Source organism: Hippoglossus stenolepis, chromosome 12, assembly GCF_022539355.2.
Source record: "Hippoglossus stenolepis isolate QCI-W04-F060 chromosome 12, HSTE1.2, whole genome shotgun sequence".
NCBI lineage: Eukaryota > Metazoa > Chordata > Actinopteri > Pleuronectiformes > Pleuronectidae > Hippoglossus > Hippoglossus stenolepis.
Genome location: NC_061494.1, coordinates 11,229,976 through 11,241,493, shown reverse-complemented (window position 1 = coordinate 11,241,493; position 11,518 = coordinate 11,229,976). Strand labels below are relative to the sequence as shown.

General features: G+C 41.9%; 1 protein-coding gene across 2 annotated transcripts; it reads left to right on the top strand.

Annotated features, from left to right (window-relative positions):
- Nucleotides 1-27: 27 nt before the first annotated feature.
- Nucleotides 28-11,432, top strand: zgc:172136 (uncharacterized protein LOC566376 homolog). 2 transcript variants are annotated; one of them, XM_035173054.2, is made up of 14 exons: nt 28-193; nt 3,049-3,242; nt 3,391-3,481; nt 4,908-4,987; nt 5,174-5,250; nt 5,421-5,616; nt 5,771-5,926; nt 6,420-6,485; nt 8,348-8,416; nt 8,526-8,700; nt 8,877-9,161; nt 9,654-9,785; nt 9,930-10,000; nt 10,094-11,432. In XM_035173054.2, the coding sequence occupies exons 2-14, from the start codon at nt 3,165-3,167 to the stop codon at nt 10,382-10,384; spliced, it is 1,767 nt and encodes a 588-aa protein (XP_035028945.2). In that variant the 5' UTR covers nt 28-193; nt 3,049-3,164; the 3' UTR covers nt 10,385-11,432. The 2 variants fall into 2 exon arrangements, with proteins under 2 accessions (XP_035028945.2, XP_047198365.1); XM_047342409.1 differs by having other exon boundaries at nt 9,930-10,004; nt 10,094-10,244.
- Nucleotides 11,433-11,518: the final 86 nt, after the last annotated feature.

The following is an 11,518-nucleotide window of genomic DNA, read 5'->3' as shown; positions in this document are numbered from 1 at the left end:
CCACTCGTTAGCGCTTCACGGTGGCTGCAGAAGTTTCAATAAGCGATGGGGAGGAAGAGGAGGAGGGAGAAGCTGCTGTTAACGTCTCCGCTGTCATGGTGTATCCTGGTGGGTAAAAGTACACTGTGTGAGGAAGGAGCTTTAAGAACACCTGCGACCGAAGTGTGAACACCTCACCTGCTGAAATATGATGGTGAGTAACTTCCGCCTTCTACAGAGCTAAAGAGCAGCTAAGTTATTGATGCACTTGTTGCGTCAGGTTGACATCACGTCCAAACTCACACACACGCTTTTCCCCTTAAAGTGTTTTAACGGCACCAGGACTGGGGGGGGATAAACAGCAGCGTGAAGTATATTTAACTTTATTTAACTTTCTGTTATTTCTCTCTTAAATGTACGCAATTCACTTGGTGCACGGAAAGTGACAGAAGAAGCGGCAACGTTAAACAGCCTTAACGTGTAAATCGAGGTAGAAGATAAGGAGCGTTACAAATGGAGGTTTAAACCCATTCTTCTGTCCTTCAGTGCTACACCAGGGAGACGTGTTTTCATTCTCGCCTCACAGGAATCACTGAACCCTGATGTAAATGCCCACCAGTGCTCTGAGACCTGTAGAAATGCTGTGCCCCCCCCCTCCAGAACCGAAAGGCTGACTATTGTTTCCAAGTGGGATGAGTGCATCTTCTATAGTCTTCTGTTAATTCAGACAAACAGCCTCTCATCTCACTCCCTCTCGGGTTAAAGTTGGGTTAAAGTTGAGCGGTGAGGATCCCCCGGCTCCTCGCCGAGCTCGCCCGGTGCAGAGGGGATATGTTGTTTTCTTCTTGTTTTCCCAGCAGTGTGCTCAGAACCGGGGATTATTACAGTCTTGCAGGGGAATTATGGGATACAGATGGCTGCTCTCATGTGATGCCAGGTTTCCCCCTGGTCAGCATCAAGGGGGTGGGGGGATGTCTGCAGACGTCAGCCCGGCTCTGTGCGGGCTGATAGTGGACTTGTGTTGCAGGTGGGACTCAGTTAAACCCCCCCGTGGTTTAGAAAGATGCTTTTTACTCTGCATTCGTGGCTGAGTAAGGTTGGTTTGGATTCACTGTGTTTATTAGTAGCTCAGTACTTTTTAATGTTTGATTGCCAGGTGCATTTCGTTTGAGTACAACATCAACGTTTACTTCTACTGCTTATTCTTTAAAGTAAAACATCTTTTAACATCTTCTAGTTTGAATTTGAATGTCAAAACTTACCGTATCAATTGTCTACTGTATTTTGTTCAGTATAAAAAGTTCAGATGTGCGTGTAAAAACAAACTAAAAAACCCAAACACACCCTGAAGACTAAGACAGCTTTTATATTGTTAAGGCATTTTGTTGTTGCCTTAACAATCGTCTCTATTTGTCTTTGAGATGAATTGCTCACAAATGTCTACACACAATTCTTCCCATGTGGTGTATTACTATTTGCACACATTCTATGGTGATGTTTCAGTGAGTGTATAGTCTGTAAATGCAGCAGTATTGTATTATCTTAGCAGTGCAACTCATGTTATAGACTTAGCTTACAGTACCAGAGTATAAAGCGACAACGCTCTCAGTATGGGTTTGATTTATATTGAAGAAGAACTCCAAGTCTAACAAAAGTTGATAATGATCTAAAAGAGTTTATAGGAATTGTCTATATGTGAGAAGTGTTAAGAACACTTGAACTTTTGCACCATCTACGACAGCGTCAGAGTAAACGTACAACTGAGTCTCAAACAAATCAGGTGTTCCAGTCACTGGAATTTCAGGTTTATTTTGTCCGTTTGCGCTGACACCTAAATGTAAGTGAGGCTGTGTTTGAACATGCCCTCAAATCATATTTGGTATGTCAAATGTTTTGGCCTCAGAGTCAAGAACATTCCCTTTTGTCGTTCCCATAATGCTTTGTACACTGGAAAATGGGTTTATATGTTTTTATATTCTCATTGACAGTGAGACCTGTTTGCGTCTGGTGCTTTTAAACATATGTAAACGTCTTTTCCCCCCCAATGAGAATACCCCCCTCCCCAAGAGTTAAAAAGACAAACCAGCAGAAACTTTGTTTCTCCGAGGACCATTTAACATGCTTTCTTATCTAAATTAAAAACAGTGTTTTACTTTTTGAGGAGACTGACAGAGAAGAACAGCCTGTTTCTTTATTTTGTCCCTTGTATTCTTTTCTTTCTTTCTTTCTTTCTTCCCTCTGGTTATCATCCTGGCGGGATTTAAGGGATTTAGAGTCGGCGCACAGCAGTAATTAACCTGATTAATTGATTCTGAGACGTTAATCAGATGAGCCTCGCACCAGTTGGGGCCTCAGGTCAGCACAGTGGGGCAAGTTTTAGGTGATCCTTGGTCCTTGCGCCCCCCCCCCTTCGCCATGGCCATTTGTTGGAGTATATTTAGCAGTATGAATGTGTTTGAACTCAGTTCCCCTTTTATTATTGTGTTGTGATTGATCCTGTTAGAATAGGTGAATAAGTTTGCACCAGGATCATCTGATTGATTAAGTTATTGGCTGTTGTTAGGATTACAGTATGGTAAATTCATTTAGCTATTTCATCATTTTTAATTTAGACACTGTTTTAGTTTTTGCTAATGATCTGGGACAAGGTGTTTTATTTGGATTAATGTATTTTGGTTATTTATTTTTTTCTTATTTTGGATTATCCCTCTGGAGGATAATCGTGATGGCAAACACTTGGCCTCTAACCCCTCCGCAGGGACAGCCGGTGTTGAGTTAATCTTGGTTTTGGGCTTATGGGACGTATCTCTGTACTTACGTCTGGGTAGGGGATTGTTTTTGCTGTGCCAGTATGTCAATGCAATATTAATACAAGCTGTATTCTGCAGAGTGGATGCTCTGAGACGTTCTAATTTGTTGAGTTCTCTTCAGTTGGATTCAGATCTTACACATGAGCTGATCATCTGTTTTGAATTCCACTCTGCTGTCATCCTCATTCTCTTTAATTGAATCATGGTTTCTATTACTTTACTTATCTCACTCTGATGTCATCTCTTTTTTTTTTTCCAGATGCAATATGGACAAGCTGCCTTGGAACAGATAAAAAGAGAAGGATAGAGAGAAGCAAGAGAAGATCGAAGCAGTGAAATAGCGAGAGTCTTTATCACAGACGTACAGAAGACATCATGTCTGCCTCGATAAAGCAGGAGAGAACCATTTGTGTTCTCCTCCCCAACAAAGAACAGCTGGACATCCCTGTCAGGGTGAGTGTTTTAATATGTCTCTAGCTGTTCTCCTGACCCCAAGAGTCAAAGTTCTGTTTATCACTGCAATGTTTTGGCTGCACCACATAGTTTTTTGGTGAATTCATAGTGGCTAAATACTTGTTTTTTGTCTTTTCTCCTGCTCCAGCCAAAGTCCACAGGGCAGGATGTTTTCAATCGTGTGACAGAGCTTCTCGGAGTCAAAGAGCTGTACTTCTTTGGCCTCACAGTGGTGAAGGGTAGGTGCACTCCTCATTTATCCCCTCAACCTGAACCGACTGTTCACACTTGAGTACACAGCAGTGTTGTCAGAAGGCTTAAACTTGTGACCATACACACAGTGGCCATGAGTCTAAAAAATGTCTTGAATTCTGTTTTACCAGGCAAAGCCCTAGGAGAGTATTGAATTGTATTGAATTCAGATTGGATGGTCAGATTGGTCTGTTGAGTCTGGTTAAGTTTAAGCGTTAAGCTAATGCCTTTCTAGCCAGCCTGCTAGCTAGTTTATGAACATGGGGATATGCAATTTTGACGATAACCGGCTTGAGAATGACAAGTACTCGTGGTGGTTAACACCAGTGGCTGGAAGTGCTTGTTTATAGCTGTAGACTCCCTGCATACAATGGGAAGTTTTGTGGATCAGTTCATGCAGTTATAATTTTGTAGTCAAAACTCAGTCAAGTTGCAAACAAGAGCATCCTGTTTGGATTATGACAACAATTTGCAGCAGGGCTCGGCTCGGTGCCACTTGTGCAAATGTTTTTTCTGTCAACGGACTTTCACCACACCAAAAAAAAATGATTCTACCTCCCCAGTCTGCATAATTAAACAGTGTAATCCACTTACTTTCTGTTTCTTTGTGTCCCTGTTCTCTTTCCCCTTACAAATACACCAAAATGCCTCGGTAATCTTACGTGGCTCACCGCTTGAACAAGCAGCCTTTTGTTTTTGTGGTGTTGTTTCAGCGATCACTTAGGCCTGGATTCCTGCAATATTAACTTCATTAAGCCTGGAATGCACCCTTGCATTCCTCCTCTTCACTGAGGGGAGGGATGGATTGATGATGGGAAGAGGGAGGAGGGTGGGGTGAAGAGATATTCGTCATGACGGGGGCCGCCTCTTACTCAAAGTCTTACTCAATGGCCTGAATGAAGGATGAGAGGTGAAGGAGCTGGAGTGAGTCAGAGTGGGAATGAGACGAGCTGAAAGGACAGATGGATGATATGAAAGAACGGGTTGTGAAACAGCTCGGCCAGCACTAAGTTGAACAAAACAGATAAGGTGAAACAAACAGAAAACCTCCCTGTTATGACTCATTGGCCGAGAGTGACACGACATCCTCATTCTGAATCTGAACACAAGCTGCAGCTGCTCTTTAGTTTTTTGTTTTTTTTTAATCAAACAACATTAGCATTAGTTAAGTTCTGGGGATTTCGTGATAGGTAATGGTAAAGTAGCACGATTTGAGCTTTGATAGGTTTCATTAACATTAGCTCTGTTGTCATTAGCTTCCTCGTAGCCTCGTTCACAAACAGAAGAACAAGGGCTTTTTTCTTTTACCCTAATGACTCCCATTGTAGGGCACATTATCCGCTTGGCTACATTATTGTTTTGTTTGCTTGCTCACTGTCTGTTTTTTGCCTGTCTCCTTCTCCTTCATTGCAGACAATGAGCACATATTTTTAGATATGGAGGAGAAACTGACCAAGTACTTTTCCAAGGAATGGAGGCAAGATTCAGGAAAGGTAAGGGGGCCTTTTGTGCAGGGTTTCAAATTGTGATTGTGTGAATCAGAAGCCTTTTGTTGTGAGCTGCTAGTTAAGCGGGAGGCGCAGTTCAGTGGCCTACATGCCCCGACTCTTCATTTAGCATGACAAAAAGATGTTAACACACACACAGGCCGACTCTGACACGTCTCTTTCTACATACAGGCACTTCAGAAGAGACCTTTGCCTCTCGTACTCTTCCTCAAAGTGCAGTACTACGTGGAGAATGGTAGACTCATTTGGTATGTCCCTCTATATTTGTTCTATATAACATCTCCCTCACCACTGCACAAGCTTTCTTTTTTATTTTATTGCTTGTGAACTTGGTGTTTATACTTCATCCATCTTCGTCCTCCTTTCTGACATCTCTACCTTCTTCTACCTTTTTTTTTTTTTTATTGTGCGGTACCAGTGAACGGAAGGCACGACATCTATACTACTCCGACTTGCGTGAGCGAATGCTTCGCTCTGAATGTCGTCAGCAGGAGGAGGTTTACTTCCAGCTGGCAGGTTACGCCTTGCAGGCTGACCTCGGCGACCACCCGCTGCCCAAAGAGTATGGAGAGATCAACCCGTACTTTGAACTCAAGGATTACTTTCCCCCGTGGGTAGGTGTTATTATGGAGCAGCAGAAATTGAGAACACTTTGAATCTAATGTGTTTAAAATTTGCATATATTTGTCTGTAAAAGATTTAAATATTTTATATTTTGAGGTTGTGGTGATCTCTGTGCATTGCATGTCTCTCTTCTTCTGTCTGTAGATTGTAGCTAAGCGTGGGGTGAACTACCTCCTCTGCCATGGGCCCAAAGTGCACCAGGAGCTGTGGGGCATGTCTGCCCGTGACGCCATCCTGCTCTTCATCCGGGAGTCGTGTCGACTGGAGGATGTACCTGTCACATTTTACAGGCTGCAAAAGGTCGTGAGCCAGTTTAGTATTTCAGTGTCATGAAAATGAGATTTGAGGGTGGGTTTATTTATACAGTTGATTTATATAATTCAAATAACAAATAATGGTTATTGAGCCTAGCGGGCGATGGAATGTGTTTTTAATCTAAAGCTATTCCAGGAATATTTCTTCTCTGACTGCAATACTCTCTTTTCCAACACAAACACAGTTAGTCTGGCTTCATTTGAGCTACGCTGCACAAATAACAATGGGGGCAGTTACGTAACCCTCCATCTATTTCAGTTTATTATCCTCCCCATTTCAAACTCGCTCATCTACTGAGTGATATTTTGAGGGTTGGCCCAACCATTGCGTAATGTGTTGACGCTCAAAAATTTGTTAGCAGCAGCCTTGTGTGTTTTCTAGTGAACCGGGAGGGAGGGAGGGAGGCTTAACTGTGAAATAGCAGTCTTATCTGAGCCCCTCAGATGCCTCTCTGACATCTCATCATTCATTTGTCCAGGATAAAAAGGAGGAGAGAGGAACGGCGTTGCTCGGTCTGACCCTACGAGGAATGCAGGTTTATCAGGTGCGTGCATGTGTGAGTGCGTTATTAATGCATAGTAGGTATGTCAACACTCGGGTTCACAAGAGTGAATCTGCGTTCGCTCAAACATTCAGCCTTTGTATTTATAGTCCTGTAAAACCTCTGACTAGACGTGTGAGGAATGTGTGGGATTGCCACCAACGGCAGTGCATGAGGAGATAGGAGTCATCTGCCATGCGCTCCGTTGTTTGATCTGTCCATCAGGGGCCATCTGGGGTGGATTAGGACTCGAGGCCTGGCTGATTAAAGAGCCAACAGACCGTGAGATACCTTGAGAAGCCCTTAGTCTCTTTGCCAAGACCAGATGGATCCTTTGAACAGAAGGACGGTTGATTGTTGATCAATAATTTTAAATTACACTCGCATGGATATGTTTTGGCACACTTGTTCAAAGTATCTGTTACTGTGAGTAGTTGCGTGAGTAGAACTTAACCTGATCTCCTAAGGCACAAAGTTAATGTTGAAACATTTTTATGTTCAATGCGAATTCAATATTTTAATATTAAATATTTTAAGCAAAGATTAGTGGATTATTTTTGTTTTATACAACGTTAGATAGAAAATAGCAGCATGCAAGTGTGTAGGCACTTCAAGAGCTTTGAGCTCTCAGATTTTTTAAGTCTCATAGCTTAATTCTTTCTTTAGGTGTATGGCTACTTCACCATTATCATTAGGAAAGGCCAAGTGATGTAAATTTCAAAGCATTATAATCTATGACTCAAACCGCGTCCCAGCAGCCATGAGCTCCTTGTGCGGCAGCCTTGTACTGTGAACATTGCATCAATCTATTCCCACAAAGCAGGAGAAGGCTGTAATAAGACAGCAAAGTGTTTTCATGTAGCCCTTTACTTAGCTCGTCATGTATTTACAAAGTGGCAGTTCACAGGAACAGTGGAGGTCAAGTTGTAGACTGGAAGACAAAGCAAACTTTCTGCAACTTATGGTAGGATTGCTTGAGATGGAAATCAGAGCCCTCATTTGACTGCTAAATATCTTCAGGGAGGTTTAGCAGTGGTGGTGCCACACCTTCACAAATACTAACTTCATGGTAGATTCATAAGAAGAAAACATTTCCTGCATCTTCACCACAAAATTCTGTGTCGGAAGTCTGCATAACAAGTCATGTGTCCACAGGACTGAAGTTAAATGTTTTGGCCACAATGAGAACAAAGAAAGACCTGGATAATGTCACGAAAAGAACTGAAAGCATTGAGGTAGACTGATAATAGGACCATGCTTTGGGTTTATGTTGCAGCCAGTGGCACAAGGAGCATTTTCACTGCTAGAGAAGAATGGGATCAATTAAATAACAAATTCCCAAAGCAGACATTTCCAAAAAAAGCTGGAGATGAAAAGAAGATGGTTTCTACAACAGGATAATGTTCGTTAGACACAGTGGTTGAGGTCAAGAGACACGAGCTGAAGATTTTGCCATGGTCCTCAGAGTCCCCTGATCTGAATGATCAAAAATCTGTGGTCTGACCTCAAAACAGACGACCTAAAAATCCCACAGAAGTCATTTGAAAGGAAGACCGGGAGAAAATAGCTCTTAACTGCTACAAAAAGCGTTAACAAGCGAATAATAGTTGCCAAAGGGTTGTTGCGAAGTACTGAATGTGCAGTGTAGCCAAACTTTTGTTTCAGCCCCTTTTCCAAAAACAACAATAGAAGTTATCTTGCCTAAAGTATTAAAGACATCTTTCATCTTTTACTTAATTTCTTTTTGCATCAAGTTTTGCATGCTACTGTATATCCAGAAATCTGCTCTTCCTTTTTCCAAACACAGGCTCATAAGCACGAAAGCTATTTCTTATATATGTGTGTGTGTGTCTGTGTTTGTACAGGAGGTAAACAACACGCGACAGCAGCTGTACAACTTCCCCTGGTCAAACGTGGGACGTCTCACCTTTCTGGTATGCACACTGCTCATCTCCATTCGCTGTTAGGATTCGGTGGAGTCATTATAATTATTTAATGGGCATTAGCTCCGCACACCATGTATAATATGTTTGTTTCATTCAGGGTAAGAAATTCGAGATCCAGCCAGATGGCTTGCCATCAGCTCGGAAGCTGGTCTATTACACTGGGTCATCGTTCCGCTCTCGCCACCTCCTCCTGCACCTGAGCAGCAGCCATCGCCTCTACCTCAGCCTCCAGCCGGCGCTCAAACAATTACGCCATCTCCAGGAGAGCGAAGGTAAATACAAGGACACGATTAGTATCTGTGATCATTACAGTTTGGTGGGGAGTCCTCTTGTCCTCAATGAAAACATCAGTAACAACTGAGTTCAATGATTGGCCTCTCACACAAAAAATCTAAAGTGTTCCTGATCAGTGTTACAGCTGTTGATCTTTTATTGTTTATTCTTTCAGAGAAAAAGCGTTACAGAGAATCGTACATCAGCGATGACCTGGACCTGGACCCCCCCGGCAGCGAAAGCAGCCCTGGTCTGTCTCGCCACTCGACCAGCAGCTCTGGGATCGAAGCTGACGCCCGCCAACACAGCATCTCCACGGAGCTGGCCTCTATGGAGAATGAGAGTCAGAGGCAAGGAGAGCAGTGCCTCAGCTCAGCAGCGAGCCGCAGCAGCTCCTGCACCTCCGGGTTTGACGCAGGCAGTAAGAGTCGAATAGAAGAGGACAGGTGGCAAGAAGAAGGTGAGAGGAGTTTACTCAAAAACATGGAAAATTCTATCTGTCTTTCTAGATATTGTTTTGAAGTTAACTGATAATTGATTTGTTGAATAAAATATTTTGGGATTTGATATGTATGGTTAACGTGTGCTTGGCAGCAGTATGACTTAAAGACACATGGTGGTAAATGAACTGATTGTAAAATACTGATCATTAAAATATGAATATTACTATTTTTATATTAATTATTAGGCCTCCATATGGAACTTTGGCTTTGTGTCATTTGTGCGTCATGGTAATATGTGCAAGTGTTTGCAGCACTTAACACACACCTGGGACTTTACATTCATCAGATTACATGCTATAGAAAACATGTGTCGTGTCGTTACTCCTCATCGGCTTGATAGCTCTCCTTGTGTTTAGTGGACAAAATTATTTTCTGTCCACTAAGCTCTTAGATTTAATATATTTATATATATTATTTAATAATCAGATTTCAAACACTTTTCTCTTTAGGAATCAAGACCAATGTTGAAAGTCCGAAGGAAGCTCTTGTAGATGATCCTGATGAGATGTTCCAGTTGGCGGATCTTCTTGAAGGAGTGTCAGTGGATTGTGCAGAAGTCCCCTCAGTCACACACGTATCCGGTATGAATCATCTGATTTTGATAACATGATAATATATAAACAATATTTTACTTGTTCTCATCACAATCGTGACAACAAAAGTTTGTACTCACAAATTATGTTTGTTCTTTGTCAGAACTGACCTGTAAACTGTTGTGTCTACAGAAAACAAAGTGTCTCCCCCGGACTCTGATGAACATCTTGGGAAATTGCTCAATGTTGATCTGTTAAAACAGGTTGGTCGTACATATCTCCTTTCCTCTTCACTTCTGTTTTGATAACCTCGTATTTTATTTACGTTCTAACTTTACGTCTTATCTCTATTCAAGATGCTGAAATCTAAAGCACACATGTGCGTGGATCGGCACAGCCACAGTCTCGATGACATCAGCCTCTTTCCACCTCCGACTCCCCTGGGGACGACGCTGCTGCCCGACTCCTCCCACAGCTACACCTTCGGGTTCCCGGAAATCTCTCCAAACCCAAAGACCCCTGTTGAACTCACTTTCTTCCCTCTCTTGCACTGCCAAGACAAACCCTTGTTCTATGGCCGCAGGTCTACCAACAGCCTTTCTCTGGACATGTTAGGCGATGAACAGTTCCTTGAATTCATACTTTGAATACCTGACGCCCATGAAAACGCCTTTTCTCTTCCTTCATTCCTGGTGCAACTGAACTCACAGGCTGCCAACGTGTGAATATGTATTTTCTGTGTGGTGGTGATGAAAATGAGGGTGTGCCTGAATTTCCAGAGACATTACTGAAGATGACGGGAACGCTCACTCCTCCTGGAAAAGTTCTGGATTAGACAACAGATCTAATCAAGCAATTTCAATATCTGTAAACCGAGCATATTTATTAATGTTGTCTATTGTGTTCACACACTACTTGCACTATTTTATTATATTTCATCTTCTTAAAGCAAATGCATTTTAATCATTTTTTACTGTAACTTGTAAAGTTTACGCTGTCAAAAACTTGTGTAAGTTTGAGATTAGTGTTGAGGGTGTAAAGTTTTGAAATTTTAAGGCGATACATCTAAAATTTATAATTTGTTTATTTTAACGTTAACACCTAAACTTCATTGTTTCATCTGCAGGAGCCATGTGCTCCTATATTCCTTTATCCTATATTTTTTTAAACCATGTTTTACAATGTACTCTATTTTTGTATAGTGTGCTCTGCCATGCATTTCCTATTAGTCTCCCACAGCAATGTACCTGCTGGTGTGGAAAATTGATTGGAGCTCTTTACGGCTGGTAATGCATTCATCCAAAGCTTTCCTGTTTCCTATTCTCCTCCCGCTTTTCATAATTACTACAGAAAAGGATTTTATGTAAAGCGCTATTTCTGCAAGCTGTCGGTGTGTAATGAATCTGCGGTATCTGTTGTGTTATGTAAGCCACAGAACAAAGAGTCTTTCAGTCAGTTTTGTTTTGACATTATTTGGTGGACGATAATTGCAAAATAACTGGTGTCTTGAGCCAGTATGAGCTCACTGGAAAAGAATGTCAGCCCTTAAATACAGAGAGATCTTTCCTCGATGCCAATAATGAATGAATAACTGACAAGAGTTAAATCACAATACTGAACAATTACTTTTTTATCTAAAGCACTGTATTTTTTTTATCATAGTGAAAATAAATTCTTAATGCCGCAAAATAAAAACCAGTTTGTTGTGATATTTATGCCGCTGTGATGGTGACAGCCAGTGGCCGCAGGCAATTTGTCTTCAGGTTGCTGGTCCGTATCTA